Genomic DNA, 20,682 nt, shown 5'->3' on the forward strand with positions numbered 1-20,682 from the left:
CTTTAAGCCAGGCACCTTAGAATTATCCTTGATTCCTTGATTTCTCTTTCCCCTCACAACTTCTCCTTTTATAAGCAAATCCTGTGTGCCCTGCCTTCAGTATCAGTATTCTCTGTTTTCTTCTCACCACTGTCACATCTACCCAAGCCACCATGCCTGGACCTCCATGGGTGCCTCCTAACTGTCCTCCCTTGCAGTGGCTCTCTGCCCAGCAGCCAGACAGATCTTTTAACAAATCAAATTGTTTTAGTGCCCTTCATTCTAGTCCTTCCCTCACATTTAGAATAAAATCCAGTCTCCATACCACGGCCTGCAGAACCCTGCACAAGCAAGCCCCTGCCCACCTCATTCACCTCATTTCATAGCCTCTTCCCCTTGCCCATTCTGCTCAGTGACACTGGCCTTGTCACTGTTCCTTAGACACACCAAGCATGAAGGCCTTTGTACACGCCCTTTGTTTCTTTGCCCATATTCCGTCCTCCATTCTGATGTCTGCTCAGATGTTACCTTCTCAGAGAAGTTCTTCTTGCCTGGCCAGTCAAAATAGCCTCCTCCTTGCTGTCACCCCCTTACCCTGCTTTGTTTCTTCATAGTGCTTATCATTGCCTGGCAGTATAGTCTTTATTTGGGTGTTTATTTTGTCTCTCTTATTAACATGCAAGCACCATGAGGACAGGGACTTTGTTTCTTTAGCCACTGTGTCCCCAGAATCTACAGTGGTGCCTAAGTCATAGAGGGCTCAAATACTTGTTAAATGATTGAATTTTTTTGTTCAAATGGCAGAGATTGCAGTTGACTTCACAGTGCTCACTATATAAATATTATAGTTGTCACATATCAGGGTTTGTCATCTGAAAAACTATTTCCCTATAGAACTAGATGAGTCTATGGTTACAGGTATGGGGGTGTGGGAAGAACTATTCCATTCAAAATTTAATGAAAAATATGTATAAAAATAAAGCTGAACTGGGCTGGCGTTGTGCTCAGAGTTATCTGTCTAGTTAGTGGTGGGCAATGTGTTTGCATCAGGCCAGCCCTTCCCTCCCTTGTGGCCCTGAGATCAGTGTAAGATAAAATGGTCCACACAAGAAATCCACATTCGGACACATTGTGATATTAACTGATCTAAATTGGACTTACCTTTTTAAGTTTGACTCACCACCTGAGCCAACTCAATACTGAAGACTAAGGAACTTATACTGTGCTAATCAAATGTGCTTCCTATGAAGGTGTGTTAGTACATAGAGTGAGTGCTTGAAAGTGTCCAGTCCCTCTTAGTGGAATTAGTGCTTATACTGTGGGACTTTTCCACCTTCTTAGGATCAAATCACTGTTTCCTGAGTTCCTCTGTATGGGCCTTCGGTAGGAGTCCTTCTCATTTGTGGACATGTTAGACTGACTTATAGTTACATCATGGCTTCAAATCTGTCATCAAGTTTATTAAGCCACATGGCATGTTCTGCTTTTTTTCAATTAGTTAATAGGTCAGAGTGAAAATTTTTTCATGTTAATTATCTTTAGATTCTACTTCTAACTGAATTATGAATGGATGGTATATAAAAGAGTTCAGTGGCCAATAATTAAAAATTAACATAATATTAAGCAAAATTAAACACTTTTATCAGAGTGATAAACAGAATCATAAACATACTTATCAGAGGATTTTATATAATTGCATGATTGTAAAATTCATATGTTCTTTTTTGAAGTTATATTTATAAGTAGTTGATGTAATATGCTAGGGAACCTGATTAAAATCACAATGTCAATCTTACTGATATATTTCTTAATTTTTCAAAAGAAGTTTATGGTATGAAAAAGTCTATATCCTAATGGGAAGGTGACTTAGCAGAAACTTGATATTGACTTTAAGATATAGTCCTTTTTCTGAGAGAGTTTCTGGGGGGAAATGAAAGAAAATGTTAGTCACAAACATTCAGAAGAAGGGTCAAGTCCTGTGTATCTTAGCATTCTTATAATACTGCTGGAGAACTGAGGACAAACGTTTGTGTTTCATAGGATCATGTTCTAATTGAGCTCACCCAAGCTGGATTGAAAGGCTCCACAGAAGGAAGTGAGAGCTATGAAGAAGATCCCTACTTAGTAGTTAACCCTAACTACTTGCTTGAAGATTGAGCTATTGAAAGTAACCAGAGAAACTGTGGCCCTCCACCTCTGGCGTGGAGTCTGGGTGGAGCTCTACTAGCCAGAGAAGTGCTTCTGGGAGTGATGATTCAGGAAGATTTACTCTGAGGAAGAAGAATCAAGTTGATTGTCTTATATGTCACATTCCTTTTATACCAACACAGGTTTTATCCCTTTGTTTAGTGTGCTTCTTGCCTAAAAAAAGTTGGATTGCAATAGTGTGTCATTTCTATAACTAAGACCTTTGTTTTCATGTGTAGGAAAAGGTCTGTTGTTTTTATGTTATGTGGTGTCTTACTGGAGAAATAACTTTTTTCAATTGCTAACTACGTTTTTTCACCAAAATAACTTTTTCTGCACTTGTCTATTGGATTTATTTCTATTATAAATTATTGCTTCCATTTATTCATGAATATGAGTCTTTCCCTTTTTGCTTGATTCCTGGGGAAAGGGGTGGAAATACGGCATTATGGTAAACATTTAGGTGTAGGTTCCTGTGAGGAGAGTCCTTATAAGAATTTGTTAGTGTGAAAGCTAAGAGGCCTTGGAGATGACTTTCCAAGGTTAATTCCAGTTCTCTTTGGTTTTTTTTAAAGAGAGTTTATGAAAATAAAAAGTTTATTATACTTTTTTCATTACTCTTTAATAACTTTTTAAACTTATATATCCTAAGAGTAAGGTCTCAGAATTATTTTCTAACTGCTTTTTTAAGGGAAATACATCATTTTGTTTTGTTTTGTTTTTTTAAGATTTCTTTTGATGTGGACGATTTTTAAAGTCTTTATTGAATTTGTTACAGTATTACTTCTGTTTTTTCCTTTGGTTTTTTGGCCACGAGGCATGTGGGGTCCTAGCTCCCCAACCAGGGATCAAACCCACACCCCCCGCATTGGAAGGCGAAGTCTTAACCACTGGGCCGCCAGGGAAGTCCCCAATATGTCATTTTCTATATTACAGACCACCCTTAAATTTTATGGCATTTTTCCAGGAAAAGACTTATTGCTGTTTATGACATTAATAGTCCCTGAGGCTTAGCTTTGATCAGTATGTTCATCATGTAGCGGTTCCTTTTGCTGCAGCTTTTGTCAACAGATGGCATTCTGGGGACTGCAGGGCCAGTTGGGGAATGTTTATATGTGGTATTTGAGTTCACTAATAGAAACCTCTCTCCACTGGTTTGCGTACAGTAGGGTAAGGGAGACTGGAAATGGATAGAGAAGTTGCACAGTTAGCAGATGCAGGGTATAAGCTCCTGTGAAAACTATGTTCCTAATTAATGGAGGTAGGAGAGCCTGTTGGGACAAGGAAACTTCAGTGTACAGGATCTCAGACTACCTGTTGAGACAGGAGAGTCTAGGATAAGGCATGGACTAAGGCAGGACGTTCAGTAACAGGTGATAGGAAGAACAATGAGTAAAAACTCAGAAGACAGCAAGAAAGAGTTCCTTCCATGCACTGATGCCCAACTTGATAAAGAAAATGGGGTGAGGACATTCTGAAAAGAGAAGCAGCCTGACAGAAATTTGAACTTCAATTTGATCAAATACTGAACCAAAGCAAAGTGTGAAGCCCAGGGAAGATGAGTTCCTTTATGGTGAATCTGTCTTCTCCTCCCCAATTGTGTCATTAGTGAAAGTAGGAGCTCTAAAGCAAAGTGAGGCCATTAATACAACTAAAATCAGTTTTTACCCATCTGAATAAGTGTGTTTACATTTTCACACACCCCCTTTCTCTACATGTTACTTGTCAGGGAAATGAAGTGGCTAATGGATGATGGAGCATATACAAGATCTTTATGAAGAAAATTAGACAAGTATTTAGTAAGCAGATGTAACTTCTTTCTGAATAGGACATCTTGAATACTGTAAGTTGTCAACTGATCCATAAATTTAATGTATTTTCAACCAAATGCCAACAGATGTCCATCAATAAGGAAATGACTACATAAATTGTGATATAGCAATGCTCTGAGTTATGCAAACTAAAATGAGGGAAATGAAGATGTTTGAAATGGAAATATCTCTAGGACACATGGAAAAGAAAATGCAAATAAAGCAGTGGAGCACCTAAATATATAAAGCAAGTATTAACAGATAGACAGAAAATATTAACAGGATAGACAGCAAAACAATAATAGCAGGGGACTTTAGTACCCCCACTTTCATCAAAAGGATAGATCATCCAGTCAGATTATCAGTAAGGAAGCATTGACCTTAAATAACATGTTTAGACCAGATGGATGTAACAGACATGCAGAACATTCCATCCAAAAGCAACAGAATACAGACTCTTCAAGCACACATGGAAGATTCTTCAGGATAGATCATATGTTAGGACACAAAACAAGTCTTAATAAGTTTAAGAAGACTGAAATCAATATCAGGCATCTTTTCTGACCATAATGGTATAAAACTAGAAATCAACTACAAGAAGCCTGAAAATTTCACAAATATGTGGAAATTAAGCAACCTACTGAACAACCAGTGGGTCAAAGAAGAAATCAAAAGAGAAATTTAAAAATAATGAGAAATGAAAATGGAAACAACATACCAAAACTTAAAGGATACAGCAAAAACAGTCTAAGAGGGAAGTATATAGGGATAAAAGCCTACATCAAGAAACAAAGATTGCAACCTAACTTGATATCTCAGGGGGAAAAAAAAAAATGAAGCCCAAAGTTAGTAGAAGAAAGGAAAGAACAATGAAACTAAGAGCTGGGTTTTTTCTTTTTAAGATAAAATTGATAAAACTTTAGCTAGACTCACAAAAAAAGCCCTCAAAATCAGAAAGGAAAGAGGAGGTGTTACAAGTTGTACCATGGAAATACAAAGAGTCAGATGTTACTGTGAATGATTGTTGGCCAACAAATGGGATAGCCTAGAAGTGGACTGCTAGAAACACACCTACCAAGATTGAATCATGATGAAATGTGAAATCTGAGTAGTCTGGTTAGTAGTGAGGAGATTGAATCAATAATCAAAAACCTCCCAACAAACAAAAGTCCAGGACCATGTGGCTTCACTGATGACTTCTACCAAACATTTAAAGAAGAATTAATACCAGTCCTTCTCAAACACTTCCAAAAAATCAAAGAGGAGGTACCACTTCCAAACTCATTTTATGAAACCAGCATTACCCTGATAGCAAAGCCAGACAAGGACACCTAAAGAAAAGAAAATTATAGGCCAATATCCCTGATGTACAAAATAGATGCAAAACTCCTTAACAAAACTTCAGCAAAGTTAATTCAACAGTATGTTAAAATGATCATACAACATGATCAAGTGGGATTATTCCAGGATGCAAGGAAGATTCAACATCCGAAAATCAATTAATGTATTACACCAGGTTAACAAAAAAGGATGAAAATCATGGTCATCTCCGTAGATGGGGAAAAAAGCATGTGGTAAAATTCAACATCCATTTATGATTTTTAAAAACTGTCAACAAATTGAATATAGAGGGAAAGTACCTCAACACAATAAAGGCCATAGAGACTACCCTGGTGGTCCCCTGGTTAAGACTCTGTGCTCTCAATGCAGGGGGCCCGGGTTTGATCCCTGGTCGGGGAACTAGATCCCAAATGCTGCAACTAAAAAATGATCCTGCATGCCGCAACTAAGGATCCTGCACACGGCAACAAAGATCCCATGTGCCACAACTAAGACCCGGCACGGCCAAATATTAAAAATAAAAATAAAGACCATAAATGGCAAGCCCACAGCTAATCATACTCTTGGGAATGAGACAAGGGTGCCCACTCTCACCTCTTACTCAATATAGTATTGGAATCCTAGCCAGAGCTAGGAAAGAAAGGCATCCAAATTAAGGAGAAGTAAAATTGTCACTATTTGCAGATGACATGATGTTGCATATAGAAAACCCTAAAGACTCCAGCAAAAAACTGTTAGAATTGATCAACGAATTCAGCAAAATTGCAGCATACTAAATCAATATGCAAAAATCTTCATTTCTATACACTAATAAAAACTACCAGAAAAAGAAATTAAGGAAATAATCCCATTTACAGTTGCATAGTAAGAAAAAAAATACCTAGGGATAAATTTAACCAAGGAGGTAAAAGACCTGTACACTGAAAACTATAAGAGTGGTGAAAGAAATTGAAGAAGACACAGATAAATGGAAAGATATTCCATGCTTACAGATTGGAAGAATTAATATTGTTAAAATGCCCATACTATCCAGAGGAATCTACACATTCAATGCAATCTCTATCAAAATTCCCACGGCATTTTCCACAGAAATAGAACAGACAATCCTAAGATTTGTATGGAGCCACAAAAGACCCTGAATAGCCAAAGCAGTGTTGAGAAAGAATAAAGCTAGAGGTATCATGCTTCCTGATTTCAAGCTGTATTACAAAGGTATAGTAATTAAAACATTATGGTATTGGCATAAAAACATACATATAGATCAGTAGGACAGAATAGAGAACCTAGAAATAAACCCATGTATATATAGTCAATTAGTTTACAACAAAGGAGCCAAAAATATACAATAGGGAAAGACAGTCTCTTAAATAAATGGTGTTGGGAAAACTAGATCACTACCTTACACCATACACAAAAGTTAATATGGATTAAAGAGTTGAAGATTAAACCTGAAATCATAAACTTCCTAGAAGAAAACACAGGTGCTGGCTTCCTTGACATCAATCTTGGCAATGATTTTTTGGATTTGACACTAAAGCAAAGGCAGCAAAAGCAAAAATAAATAGGACTACATCAAACTAAAAAGCTTCTGCACAGCAAAGAAAACCATCAGTCAAATGAAAAAGAATGGGAGAAGATATTTGCAAATAATGTATCTGATAAGGGCTTAATATCCAAAATATGTAAAGAACTTATACAAGATAACAATCTAAAATGGGCAGATGATCTGAATAAGCATTTTTCCAAAGAAGATATTCAGATTGCCAACATATACATGAAAAGGTGCTCAACATAACTAATCATCAGGGAAATGAAAGTCAAAACCACAATGAGCTATCACATTACACCCATGAGAAAGGCTATTATGAAAAAGACAAAAAATAACAAGTGTTGGCAAGGATGTGGAGAAAAGAGAACGCTTGTGTAATATTGGTGAGAACCTCTATGGAAAACATATAGAGGTTTCCCAAAAAACTAAAAATAAAACTACCATATAATCCAGCAATTCCACTTCTAGGTATTTATCTGAAGAAAATGAAAAAACTAACTCAAAAAGATATATGCACCCTCATGTTCATTGCCACATTATTTACAATAGCCAAGACATGGAAGCAACCTAAGTGTTCACTGATGGAAGAATGGATAAAGAAAGTGTATATATATGTACAATCGAATATTATTCAGCCCTAAAAAGAAGGAAATCTTGTCATTTGTGACAACATGGATGAAACTGGAGGGCATTATGCTAAATGAAATAAGAGAAAGACAAATAGTGTATAATCTTGTGGAATCTAAAACAAATATTTTTAGAGTAATTTTAAAAATTTTTAATTTATTCGTTTTGTTTTTTTGGCTACGTCGGGTCTTAGTTGCAGCATGCGGGATCTTTTCATTGTGGCACATGGGCTTCTCTAGTTGTAGTGCACAGGCTTCTCTCTAGTTGTGGTGTGCGGGTTTTCTCTGTCTAATTGTGGCACGAAGGCTCCAGGGTGCATGGGCTGTGTAGTTTGTGGCATGCAGGCTCTCTTGTTGAGGTGCGTGAGCTCAGTAGTTGTGGCATGTGGACTTAGTTCCCCTGCAGCATGTGAGATCTTAGTTCCCCGACCAGGGATCGAACCCGCATCCCCTTCATTGGAAGGTGTATTCTTTACCACTGGACTACCAGGGAAGTCCCTAAAAAAATATTTTTAATAAAATAAAAAATGAACTCATAGGTACAAAGGATAGATTGGTGGTTGCCAGAGGTGGAGGTGGTAGGTGGGTGAAATGGGTGAAGGTGGTCAAAAGGTACAAACTTCCAGTTACAAAATAAATGTTATGGGGATGTAATGTACACCATGGTGACTATAGTTAATAACACTCTATTTGAAAGTTGCTAAGAGAGTAGATCTTAAACGTTCTCACCACACACAAGAAAAAAATTTGTATCTATGTGTGGTGATGGATATGTTAACTAGATTTATTGTGGTGATCTTTGTGCAATGTATACAATCATGTTGTACACCTGGAACAAATATAATGTTATATGTCAATTGTATCAATTTTTAAAAATTAATTTTAAAAAGGAAAAATATGTGCTTTTCTTACAACTTTGTAGAAGAGGCTTTTTAAAACTATGTATAAGCAGAGATGCCATAAGGAAAAAAAATTAATAAATTTGACTACACCAAAATTTAAAAATTTAAAACCAAAGCTACAGATTGGGAAAATGCTTTCTCAACCTATATACGAGAGAAAGGATTAATGTCCAGGATAAATAAGCTGCAGATGAGAAGAATATACTATATATATGTTTCAATAGCTATATATTTTCTCAGTTTATAATGGGAAAAAGATTATTTCCCAAAATGGATACAGAGCTGATACAAATCAATTTTAAAAATCATTCAAAATTATAAACACTAATAATTTGATAATATTATAATAGCATTGGTGGGTTTGTCTGGAATTTGATGTTGTAATGCACTACTAGTAGGAGTGTAAATCAGGACACTCCTTTTAGGGAAAAATTTGTCAGTACCATTAGAAGTTAAAATATAACTGACTACCCTATTACCCAGCAATTGTACTCTTCAATATTTTCCCTGAAGAAATAACCTATATATGTATAGAAAAAGGCATATACAATGACATTCATTGTGACATTGTGACACTGAAAATGGAAAATAACCTAAAACCCAATCAACAAAATAATGATTATGCAAGGTCACACAATGCAGCTCTCAAAAAGAATAAGATATATCAATATTTGCACAATGTGAAGATCTCCAGGTTGTGCTATATGGTAAAAATACCAGTTGTAGATCAATACTCACATTATAGTACCTCTTATTTTGTAAACTTGTTAGCTAAAAGTATATTCTTTATGTACATACACATGTAATAAATGGTGAATACTTTTTAGGAAGTAGCTGGGATTAGGTATAAGGCAAATGGAACTATTATCTAAATTTGGGGGATATTTATGAGAATGCATTTATTTAATATTTCTATAATTAATATATATATATACTTTTAGAGAGATAACAATGATTATAAACACAAGAATCTGAAAAATGATACATTTATATGAAGCTGTCAGGGCCACCTTGAAAATTCCACTAAGCGAAATAAAACTGTTTCTATTAAAATAAATATATATATACAACATTTCTAAGACAATTCTAGGAAAAAGAATGATAGGAGAGGCCATGTCCTATCATAAAGTGAAAAGTACTACACAGGTATAAAAATTAAAATACTGTGGTACTGGCACAGGAATAGATAGACAAGGAGTAGAAAATCTAGAAACATATGTCTGGATAGATATTTCATTTCTGATAGTTGTCATTTCAAATAGTGGGGAGAGAATGGCCTATTCAGTAACCCATTAGAAATTGATAAACCCTACCACACAGCACAAACAAAGTTAAAATTCAAGATGGGCTAAAGATCTAAAGATTAGAAACAAGAATATTAAATAATACATTTGACAAGAGCTTTCAAAAATATGGTACCAAGTAATGTATTTTGAAGGACACTATAAAACAAATTTTAAAACTAACACTAGGGGGAAATGTTTTTTCTATCACATTTTAATACATGATATCCAAACTCTATTAAGGGTTCTTATATCAATAATAAGTTAAATAATAAAAATGTACAAAGGATATAAACATAAATCTCAGAAGAAAAACAAGTAGCCAATTAACATGAAAAGCTACCCCTCTAAACAGAAACAAGTGTCCAAAATATGAAGTTTTATAACAGGTGTAAGCAAACCAGAGAGATTTAGACACACTTCTAACTGTAGGTAGGATTTAAATTTGAAGAAGCCTGTTTTGGAAGACTTTGGATTACAATAAAAATTCCAAATGGGCATGCCATTGAGTCAGCAACTTAATTTCTAAGAATCTATCTTAAAGAAAAGAAATGTGGACAAAGATGTATAACTAAAGATACAGATATTAATTTGCAACATATTAAAATTAAGAACCAACCAGTGTTCAATATGCAAGAGGTTAAACTGTGGTACAACCTGACTGTGGAATGCTATGCATCTGTTAAAAAGAAGTGGGTCTACATATTCTGGTATAAACAGAGCTCCAAGCACTATTAAGTGAAGGAAAAAAAAAACTGAGGAACGCTACATAAGACATAATTCCATATATGTTAAATTATATTATATATTTTAAATGTTATACACATGTATGTTTGCATTGTATATATGTAATCATAGCTATCATTGAGTTGCATTGTTCTAAATATGCTAATGAATGACCTCATTTAATTCTCACAACCTATCACCATTATACAGATGAGGAAACTGAGGCACAGAGAAATTTAGTAACTTTCGCCAGATGAGATTTAAACACTGGCATTCCGACTCCTGAACAGCCATTAATATGTACAGAGAAAGGAAACTGGAAGGAAGCACAGTGTTGAAAGTGATTACCCTACAAAGGGAAAGGAAGAGGAGAATTAGTAAGTTTTCATACATATTTCTGTATTGTTTGAATCTTTTACAAAATGTGTTCATCATTTACTTACATATTTTTATTTTTATTTTTTAATTTTATTTATTTATTTTTAAGATTTATTTATTTATTTTTGGCTGTGTGGGGTCTTAGTTGCAGCACTTGGGATCTTCACTGAGGCATGCGGGATCTTCCGTTGTGGCACGTGGTGTCTTCATTGCGTCTCCCAGGCTTCTCTCTAGTTGTGGCATGCAGGTTTTTTCTCTTCTCTAGTTGTGGTGCGCAGGCTCCACGGCACGTGGGCTCTGTAGTTTGTGGTACACGGGCTCTAGACGAGGCACAAGAGCTCAGTAGTTGTGGCAGGCGGGCTTAGTTGCTCCGTGGCATGTGGGATCATAGTTCCCTGACCAGGGATCGAACCCGTGTCCCCTGCCTTGTAAAATGGATTCTTTACCACTGGACCACCAGGAAGTCCCTCCTTTTTTTTTTTTTTATTGGCTGTGTTGGGTCTTTGTTGCTGTGAGCAGGCTTTATCTACTTGCAGTGAGTGGGGGCTACTGTTCATTGCGGTGTGTGGGCTTCTCATTGCGGTGGCTTCTCTTTTGCGGAGCAAGGGCTCCAGGCGCGGACTCCAGTAGTTGTGTCACGCAGGCTCAGTAGTTGTGGCTCGCGGGCTCTAGAGCACAGGCTCAGTAGTTGTGGCGCACAGGCTCAGTTGCTCCGCTGCGTGTGGGATCTTCCCGGACCAGGGCTCGCACCCATGTCCCCTGCATTGGCAGGCGGATTCTTAACCACTGCACCACCAGGGAAGTCCCCCTACATGTTTTTAAAGGAGAAAAAAAGTTTGGCGAGGAACTCACTTTTGTTCTGCTATGTAAATAAGTTTTAAAATAATTTGTAAGTAAGAAAAAATGTGGAGAACTTTTTTTCTTCAGACACTTCCCAGGTTCCTTGGCATAAATTGTGTGAGAAGTTTAAGGTTTTTGTGTTGTCTCTTACGGTTTTAAAATTTTTTGATATTACATAGGTGAATCACATACTGATTTTATTATCGTAGATAACCCAGTTACATATTAAGTGTTTACAGTCACTTAGTATTTTACAACCTCAACTGTAGTTATAAAGTAAGTATTCCACATACTTCCTAACAGTTCCTTGAAGATGGAGCTAGTCTGGCATTTAGTCCTTATTGTCCTCCTAAGTTTTTCTTGTTGGGGGTTAGACTGGAAATCTGATAGAAACTTCATTTCAGCTGCTGGTCCTCTAACCACCGACTTGCTACACAACCTGAGGGGTCCACTGGGAAACCAGGATTCTCCCTTTGTAACAGGAGACAAAGAAATTTATGTTTGTCGCCAGCCACTGCCCTCTTTCCTGCCAGAGTACTTTAGCAGTGTTCGTGCTGTTATGATCACTCATTACAAAGTATTTCTGCCGTGGGCACAACTACTCCCAGAAGGAAGCTCCGAGAACCCAGACAAGGAAACAGTGCAGTGCTACCGGCAACTCCTTGAGGCCCTCAAGACTGCTCAGCTTCAGCCCCTGGTGGTCCTGCACCACCAGACCCTCCCTGCCAGCACCGTCCAGAGAACTGAGGCCTTTGCTGATCTCTTTGCTGACTATGCCTCCTTCATCTTCCACTCCTTTGGGGACCTAGTTGAGATCTGGTTCACTTTTAGTGACTTGGAGGAAGTGATAATGGAGCTTCCGCACCAGGAATCAAGATCTTCACGTCTCCAGATCCTCACTGACGCCCACAGAAAAGCCAATGAGATTTACCATGAAAAATATGCTTCTCAAGGTGAGTACACATGACCCAGGTGGCTGACCCACCGGCAGCCTTCATTACCCACCTTCCTCCACTCTCCTTAAAGCAGGACTCAGCATTTCTTTCCACTTACCTCCAATAGTCCCCTTGGGACTTCCCTGGCAGTCCAGTGGTTAAGACTCCGAGCTTCCACTGCAGGGGGTATGGGTTCGATCATCCCTGGTCGGGGAAGTAAGATTCCGCATGCCACAAAGCACAGCCAAAAAAAAAAAAAAGTCCCCTCATATCTATTTATTAGTGAGAAATTAATACCATACTGAAGATTTCCTGGTGGAGGTAGGTAGGGGTGGTTTACATTGTACGGTGCCCAGCATTCCCTTTGAAAAATATCTTTTAAGCCCCCTTGCCCAATCTTGAGTCTGCACTTTCACCGATTATCTTTCTGTCCTTCTTTCTCCAGTCCTGCCTCCCTGACTCTTCCTAAGATTTCAAGATTGCCCATCCTCTCATCCACCCCGTTTTCTTTTATTTATTTATTTATTTATTTTTATTTTTTATATATATATATGTGTGTGTGTGTGTGTGTGTGTGTGTGTGTTTCGGTCATGCCCCTCAGCTTGGGGGGCCTCAGTTCCCCGACCAGGAATCAAACCCATGCCCCCTGCAGTGGAAGCCCAGAGTCTAACCACTGGACCTCCAGGGAATTCCTGAGCCTCCCCTTTTTCTTATGCAAAGCAAGTTACATGTTCTAGTTGAAGCCTACATTCCATCAGGGGAGACAAATACAAAGATAAAATAATAATATGCTGACAGATAGTGAGAAGAGCATGCTTACAATTGTCCGTATTCCTGCTTCATGGCTAGTTTAAGGTTCCAATTCAGTAGGCCTGGACAGAATCAAGACATTGATTTTAATACATTCCCTAGGTGAATCTAGGCTAGGTACACCAAAAAATTGGTACACCAATTTTGAGAACCAATTTTGGGTTATATATGCCTTCTGGTTTTTATTATATACTGTATGTATATTTTTATACATAGTATATAATACATCTGCATACTTGTATACTCTACCTTTGAAACTTAACATATTTAATGAATATATTCTCATTTTATTAAAAACTCTTTGAAAGCATGATTTTCAGTGGTGTTACAGGTTCCCATTATATTAATGGATCATAGAGTTTAAAATATTCTTTCATTTTTGTATATAAGTTTATTTAATTTTCACTATTAAAAATTATGTTGCATTGAACATTCATATAAATAAATGCTTGCCTTCAGATAAATTCTTTCTGATAGATTCTTAAAACTGAAATGACTGGGTCAAAAGATGTGCATTCTTTAAGACTTTAAAGGATGTTGCTAAATTATTTTCCAGAGAAGTTGTAACTTTAACTAACAGTTATAAAATTGTTCTTCTGACCCCACTCAGCCTGTTTTCAATGACGTAATTATTTTTATCATTGGTATAGACAGAAATAGTCAATAACCGATCTACTGTAAGAGTAGAAGAGACTTTTATTCAAGCCAAGCTGAGGACTCTATCCTCAGAGACAGCCTCTCAGATAGCTCTGAGGAACTCCGCCAGGGAAGCATGGTTTTCAGCAGTTTTATATTTTGTCAGAACGAAGAACATCAACCATGACTGGGGTATATTCCTTCAAAGTTTTGAAAAAAGACAGATTAGCATGTACACAGCGAGTCTGTATGGCTTGGCACCTGGGAAGGGAGCCTTATTATCAAAGGAGTACTAGCATTGATGTCCCAGGAAAAGAGGCATTTATGTCTATCTTTGAAACAGACATTCTTTACTTCTGAACAATGCATCCTCTTCTTTAATGGTTAAAGCAGATGTACAATGTATGTTTAATAGGCTACAAAACAGGATGTTCTAGTTAGCATAAAGTTTATGTTAAATCATGTATAAGTCAGAATGACTTCCCAGTATGTGAAAATTTTCTTCCGTCATTGGTAATTTGACAGCTGAAAACTACTATCTTCTTATATTCTTTATTTGCATGTATGTGCTCATAGAGAGGTTAAACATTTTCTCCACGTTTAAAATAAAAGCAGGACAAGGGCAGAAAGAGTGTGAGTGTGGATGGAGCTATTTTATATATGATTGTCAAAAAAGCTGTCCTCAGACCACCTTTTGAGCCAGCTGGAATGAGGGAGGGAGCGAGCAACCATGGGATCTGGAGGATTACTGGCCATGGGGTGAGTGCAAAGCCCCTGGCGAGGGAACAGCAAGAAGCCCAGCTATCCATTTCATGAACTGTAGAGGGAGGGAGAAGAAGGAGATGCCAGATTTGAAACTGGATTCTTTGGAAAGCCTATCATGGGGTGAGTGAGAAAATAAATAAATAAATGTTTGTTGGCTGTGATTCTACTGAAGAAGCTTTGAGTAAAATGAACTTTGAAAGAAGGCAAGGCTGAACTGGATCATCTGAAATTAAGGAAAATCTGTCTCGTTTTTAGAAAATTCTAAATAATAGAGTAATTTAAATTATAAAACTAGACACATTTATTAAAATGCTTTATATATTTCATTTTTAATCTCCGTCAGGTTACTAAAGACTATTTCTTTCTTAAATTCATATTTTCCTTCTTTTCTTCTTCTGCTCATTCCTCCCAGCCTTCATTTCATGTTTCATCAACATCACTACATTATCTGCCCCTGATATAATGCAGGACACAAAATAAATTCTCTTCTCAGTCTCTTTACTATTCCAAAAGGTGGTTTTCCTTCTTCCTTTCTCTCTCTCATTCTCCCCTCCCTTTTTAGTCCAATTAAATAGCTTTTTTGTTCTTTGTAAAATATATTTTTAATATACACAAAAAAAGTTATATAACATATGTTGGTTCAAAGCAAAATAACTTTTCGAAGGTGGGGATATTGAATAATATCCCCCAAATTGAAGAGGAACTTTGAGACCAAAAGGTGAAGCAGGCAACTCCATAAAATGCAATTATGGAGTTTATTGTGGGTAACTTACATATGGGTAGGATCGGGTGAACAGCGATCTGGAAGCATTTGCAGCTGCATTCCTCACTGCCAAAAGGGGCACAAGGGAATTTAAAGGGGCCAAAGCTAAAAATGCAATCTGACTATTAAGGGAGAAGCACATCTGCACCAGTGGGACTGGGAGTTTTTCCGTCCCCTCGGGGGTCTCATGACCATTATTCCTTGTGGACCATTAACCATCTGTGTCAGCTGAAGAGCATTCTTCCAGTTCTTATATCAGATGAAGACAAGGGTAAAAGTTGATAGGAAACTTATCTGGCTTGGGTGCATTACTTGTGAGTAGGCTAAAGCTCAGTCACACAGGAAGGGGAGGGGGTAGGACTGTGGGCCTAAGATGGAGCTGACAAAATAGAGTCAGTGTGGTTCAGCCACACAACAACGAATACCCATGGAGTGACCACTCAGTCCAACAATTAAAATATAACAGAATACTGTGGTGATTTTGTAACACAGAAATATTGAATCACTATGTTGTGCACATGGAACTAACATAGTATTGTAGGTCAATTATGCTTCAATTTTTTAAAGAGCAAGAAAACAGCAAAAAATTATATATAATATATAATACATATATATAATATATATATATATTATACCACTTCACATCAACTAGGATGGCTGTAGTAAAAAGGACAGACAGGGACTTCCCTGGTGGCGCAGTGGTTCAGAATCCACCTGCCAATGCAGGGGACACGAGTTCGAGCCCTGGCCCGGGAAGATTCCACATGCTGGAGAGCAACTAAGCCTGTGTGCCACGACTACTGAGCCTGTGCTCTAGAGCTCAAGAGCCACAAGTACTGAGCCTACGTGCCACAACTACTGAAACCCACGTGCCTAGAGCCTGTGCTCCGCAACAAGAGAAGCCACCACAATGAGAAGCCCACGCACCACAACGAAGAGTAGCCCCCACTTGCTACAACTAGAGAAAGCCCGTGCGCAGCAACAAAGACCCAACGCAGCCAAAAATAAATAAGTAAATAAATTTATTTTTTAAAAAAAGACACAATAACAAGTGTTGGCAATGATGCTGAGAAACTGGAACATTCATACTTTGCTGGTGGGAATGAATTATGGTGCAGCCACTTTGGAAATCAGTTTGGCAGTTCCTCAAGTTAAATTTTAGAGTTACCATATGACTCAACAATTCTTCTCCTAGTTATATATCCAAGAGAAATAAAAGCAAATGTCCAGACAAAAACGCATCACAAATATTCATAGCAGTATTATTCATAATAACCAAAAGTGGAAACAACCCTAATGTCCATCAATTGACTAATAAACAAAAAGTGGCATATCAGTACAATGGAGTATTACTCAGCCCTTGAAAGGAATGATGTACTGATTCGTGCTACAACATGATAATCCTTGAAGACAGTATGCTAAGTGAAAGCAGCCAGTCTCAAAAGACCACATATTATATGATTTCATTTATATTAAATATCCAGAGTAGACAAATCTATAGACACTAAAGTAGAGCAGCTATATCTGGGGCTAGAAGAGAGAATGGGAAGTGACTGCTAATGGTTATGTAATTTCTTCTTGGGTTACTAAAATGTTCTGGAATTAGTGGAGATGGTTGCACAGCTTTGTAAATGTACTAAAGACCACTGAATTTTATACTTTAAAGTGATGAATTTTATGGTATATGAATTATATCTCAATTTTTTAATGTTAAAAAATTAATTGGAAGGTTGAGGATTTATAAAACAAAACAAAACAGACCATACCACAATTTATGTCTACTTGTATATTTTTCCCTATCTCATCTCCCATTCTCCCCCACCCCATCCCAGGTTACCACTGTGCTAAATATTCCATCCATCTTTTATTAGTCTATGACTTTCCCCTCTTCCCCATTTGGTGTCCATAATGGAGGTACAAGGTCAAACATTTTAAATAAAAATATTTAATTACAGAAAAAGTGGGATTTTACTAAATATATTATAGCCCCCCAAAATTCACCATGTTTAAAAAATATGTTCAAATATTAAATTCCCATTTACTGCTGATTAGAAAATAAACAATGTGAAATGCAGTTCTGATTTTTTCCTAAGAATTTTTTTATCAGGGTATTATTTACATACAGTGAAGTGCATAGATCTTAATTTTACAGTTTGATTAGTTTTGACAAACACATACATCCATGTAACCCATACCTTTATCAAGATATAAGACATTAACCAACACCTCCAAAAATCCCATTCCTGATCAATTTTATCCCTTCCTAATCAATCCCTACCCAAGGAACAACCACTGATCTGACTTCTATCAGCATAGTTATGAATGGAATCATACAGTGTGTACTTTTTTGTTTCTGTCTTTTTTCATTCAGCATGTTTGTGAGATTCATTCATTTTGTTGCTGTATTAGTAATTTGCTCCTTGTTTCTTCTAAGTGGTGTTCTATCATGGATGTATCACAATTGAGGGGCATTTGGGCAATTTCCAGTTTTTATCTCCTATAAGTTGCTATCAACCTTCTTGTACAAGTTTTTGCATGGACATGTTTTCATTTCTCTTGGATAAATACCTAGGAGTGGAATTGCTGGATTACAGGGGAGAGATGTATTTGACTTTCTAAGAAACTGCCAGTTTCCCAAAGCAATTGTTCCATTTTATACTCCCACTAGCCGTGTGTGAGAATTTCAGTGGCCTCACATCCTCACCGTTTGGCATTTTCATCCTTTCTATTTTAGCCATTCTGATGGTATCTCATTGAGATTCCATTACTTTTTTTAAAATATAGTTTCTATCCCAACTGCATGTGTGCTTAAACAATACAGTATTCAATTTTGCTTGGTTTGGTTTTGAGCATCATGAAAGAATATTATACTTTTTGTAGTCCTTAGGACTTCTTTTTTCTCAAACAAAACTGTTTCAAAAGCTTATTCATATTGTTGAATATAGCTATCGTATCTTCTTTTCACTGCTATCTGATATTCCATTGTGGGACTAAGCCACATTTTATTAATTAATTCTCCTGCTTATGTGCATCAGCCACCAGAATGGCTACTATTTTTAAAAAGCAGAAGATCCCAAGTGTTGGTGAGGATAGAGAGAAATTATAACCCTGTGCATTGCTGGCCAGGATGTAAATGGTGTAGCCACTATGGAAAAGTGTGTGGCACTTCCTCAAGAAATTAAACATAAAATTACCATATGATCTAGCACTTGTGGGTATATGCCCAAAAGAATTGAAAGCAGGGACTTGAACAGATATTTGCACACCCATTTTTCATAGCAACATTATTCACAATAGCCAAAAGATGGAAATAATCCAAATGCCCAGACAAGGATGAATGGATAAAGAAAATATGCTAGATACATACAATTGAGTATTATTCAGCGTTAAAAAGAAATGAAATTCTGACACATGCTACAACATGGATGAACCTTGAAGACATTTTGCTAAGTGAAATAAGCCAGACACAAAAGGACAAATATCGTATGATTCCACCTATATGAGGGACCTAGAATGATCAAATTCACAGAGACAGAAAGTAGAATAATGATTACCAGAGGCTGGGAGGTGGGGGAAATGGGGAGATACTGATCATGAACGCAGAGTTTCAGCTTGAGATGATGGAGAAGTTTGGGAGGTAGTTGGTGGTGACAGTTGCACAGCAATGTGGATATACTTAAAGCCACTTAAAAAAATTTTTAATGGTAAATTTTATGTTACGTATTTTTACCACAATTCTGAAAAGTTCTTTTCTAATCTTTCTATATGTGTTATTATAAACCTCCTATTGATGTTTTCAATGTGCTACCATGGGAAGGATACAAAAGAAGATTCTTAGCAGAGAGTCAGAGGGAGGGCAGGAGAGTGAACATCCCTCTCACATAAGAGTAGAGTTGCACACAGCACCCTCCTCTTGTACAACACTGGGACACAATCTACAGCAACACTTGTAGTCCCCACCCACCTCTTGAAGCACTGATACTGGCAGTTCAGTACTGGCCGTATTACTTTTATTGAAGCATTTGGGGCAAAAGGGAAAGGAGCAAACGGAAAGGGACTATTTTTTAATGGACAACGGCAATGGTTTTTGGAGGAACGACTTCCCTTTGTGGGGGAAACAGAATTGAGCTTATCCTTAGTGAAATCTAGTAATGCCTGTGAGGGACATGAACTTACACAGTGCCATGCAGTGATTTTCTACATGGCCTTGAAACAGTTAATTCTCAACCCACAACAAATACTGATTTTGAGTTCTGTAGACAAGAATACTGACTTTTAACCATATCCAGCAAAAATTACAAGATAAATTATCTTAAGCCAGAGCAATTACCCCCCATTTCATTCCCAAGAAAACATGAAACTGCAAGCTTAGAATGAGAATCTAGTTTTGAGTAATTTGCATTTTACATTATTTTAAGAAGTAGTTTGTGCTTGCACTGGAAACAGGTTGGGAACCATATCGGAAAGTTTATTTTGTATGATATGAGAATTTCTGGGACTTCAGGTACATTTGTTCACTCTCATGCTAAAAACAGCTTGTAAAGTCAAATAGAAGTGATTTGTGGGTCAATTGTGCTTAGGGATTAACTGTACTCTTGTGTCATGTCCTTGATCCAGAGATAATACTAAATTGTACATTTTAAAGTGTTGAGCACAGTCTGAGAACATGTGTTCTATGTGAGCTGATGTGATGATAGACTGAAGCATGGAAATCTGTGGAAGATGAAATGGCTCCATCGGGCACAATCACTGAATAACTGGAAAATATCGTTATCTTATCAGAATGAGGACTAAATGTCTCTGAGTGATATTCCCTGCTCAGGGGATTTCAAAGTTCCATTATGTTTATCAAAATAAGCACTTTGGTAGTTGGCAGCGGTTGTTAATGGTGGTTTCATTGACTGGGGAGATCTTTCTCCTGTATAGAATTTGGATGCAGGAGAGAAGTCAGGCATATAGTCTTATAGTTTAAGTCTCAAACTCTGGTTTCATTCAATTTTTGTTCACTGTTTCCAAAGCACAGGTCTGAGCACTTGCCTATGCACCCAGTCCTAAGCTTGCTGTTTGGAGGGCCTAGAGAAATGTTTAAGTTTGCTCCTCAAGGAGCACACAATCCAGCAGGAGATAAAGACTTATGCACATCAAAGAGTT

General features: G+C 37.2%; 2 protein-coding genes across 2 annotated transcripts in view; both read left to right on the forward strand.

The window, feature by feature from the left end:
* Positions 1 to 2,671, forward strand: part of MCM6 (minichromosome maintenance complex component 6) — a 43,040-nt gene extending 40,369 nt beyond the window's left edge. Inside the window, exon 17 of the mRNA XM_068545198.1 lies at positions 2,020 to 2,671. Coding sequence (XP_068401299.1) covers positions 2,020 to 2,136 — 117 coding nt within the window. The 3' untranslated portion in view covers positions 2,137 to 2,671. The remainder of the gene's footprint in view (positions 1 to 2,019) is intronic.
* A 9,264-nt stretch (positions 2,672 to 11,935) lies between these two features.
* LCT (lactase) overlaps positions 11,936 to 20,682 on the forward strand; it is a 50,704-nt gene continuing 41,957 nt past the window's right edge. Inside the window, exon 1 of the mRNA XM_068544000.1 lies at positions 11,936 to 12,575. Within this exon, the coding sequence (XP_068400101.1) occupies positions 11,936 to 12,575 (640 nt within the window). The remainder of the gene's footprint in view (positions 12,576 to 20,682) is intronic.

Source organism: Eschrichtius robustus, chromosome 5, assembly GCF_028021215.1.
Source record: "Eschrichtius robustus isolate mEscRob2 chromosome 5, mEscRob2.pri, whole genome shotgun sequence".
Lineage (NCBI taxonomy): Eukaryota > Metazoa > Chordata > Mammalia > Artiodactyla > Eschrichtiidae > Eschrichtius > Eschrichtius robustus.